At 67.6% G+C, this 1,071-nt stretch overlaps 1 protein-coding gene across 1 annotated transcript in view; it reads left to right on the top strand.

Moving 5' to 3' along the window:
• Positions 1–11: 11 nt before the first annotated feature.
• ESAM (endothelial cell adhesion molecule) overlaps positions 12–1,071 on the top strand; it is a 10,647-nt gene continuing 9,587 nt past the window's right edge. The window contains exon 1 of the mRNA XM_005875557.2: positions 12–744. Within this exon, the coding sequence (XP_005875619.1) occupies positions 675–744 (70 nt within the window). The 5' untranslated portion in view covers positions 12–674. The remainder of the gene's footprint in view (positions 745–1,071) is intronic.

Genomic DNA, 1,071 nt, shown 5'->3' with positions numbered 1-1,071 from the left:
CACGCAGGCGAGTCCCTTGCGGGCCTGACCTCCTGCCGAGCGGCCTCGGGCTTCTTGGCTCAGGTGGCCATAACCCACCCACTGACCCGCTCCTCCTCGCGGCTCAGGCCCAGCACCCCCTGCCTCCCCACCCCCGCCCTGGGAAAGCGGTCACTCCGGGTTTGGCGCCGTCCCTGCCGGTCCCCCACACTGCGGAGCCCCAGTGGCCCCGGGGAAACGGTGCCCTTCTTCCTCCACCAGGCAGGCCACTCGGGTTAGGCTCGGAGCCAGTTAGTCGGGGACCAGTGCTCTAAAGTTTACGGTGTGGGGGTGTGAGTGGTCCCTGGACACTGAGGAATCCCCAAAGCTCCCTCCCTCCCATCCTTCTCCCACCCGCCCCGCGGAGAGATTGTGGCCGCCGGGACCCTGGTCTTCCCTGCCCAGGCCGCAGTGGGTGCACCGGATTACCGGACCCCGCCCTGCGCGCCGGCCAGGTCAAAGCCACCGGATCCCAGAGCTCGAGGAGAGTCAGGAGGGTCACCCGCGTGCCCCGCCCGGGAGGACAGCGACCTTTCCGCTCCGGCTGTCCCGTGGCCTCGGCACCTGTCGGTCACTCGGCTGTCCCGTGGCCTCGGCACCTGGCGGTCACTGCGTCCCAGAGCCAGCGCCCCTGACCATCGGGGCCAGGGAAGGCCATGGTGTCCCTGCCTGGACTCCCTGCCAGCAGCCTGCTGCAGGTTTTGTTCCTGGGGCTGAGTACCTTCGGTAAGTTAAACCCAGAACCGGGAGGGGACTTGAGCGGGAGATGGGGAGACTCCCACCCAGAGGGAGCTGGTTTGGGGCCTGGTGAGGAACTGGGTGGGACCAGACTCCCGCCTCTGACTCTTACCCTCCCCACATACACACTCCAGCCTCTCCCACCCAGGGCATCCCGGCTGCTACTGACCTCATCCCTGTGGGTTGGGGACAGCACCCACTGCCCACGCCCACTTCCCGTCCCAGGTGTGTGTGTGGTGGGGAGAGGGTCAGGGCATCGCCAGGGTAGACCTCTGGGGTGAGATATTGGAACCATTCCTCACCCCCACTCCCCGC

The sequence above is a fragment of the Myotis brandtii genome, unplaced genomic scaffold (genome assembly GCF_000412655.1).
Source record: "Myotis brandtii unplaced genomic scaffold, ASM41265v1 scaffold463, whole genome shotgun sequence".
Taxonomy (NCBI): Eukaryota; Metazoa; Chordata; class Mammalia; order Chiroptera; family Vespertilionidae; genus Myotis; species Myotis brandtii.
This window is presented reverse-complemented; position numbering and strand designations above follow the sequence as displayed.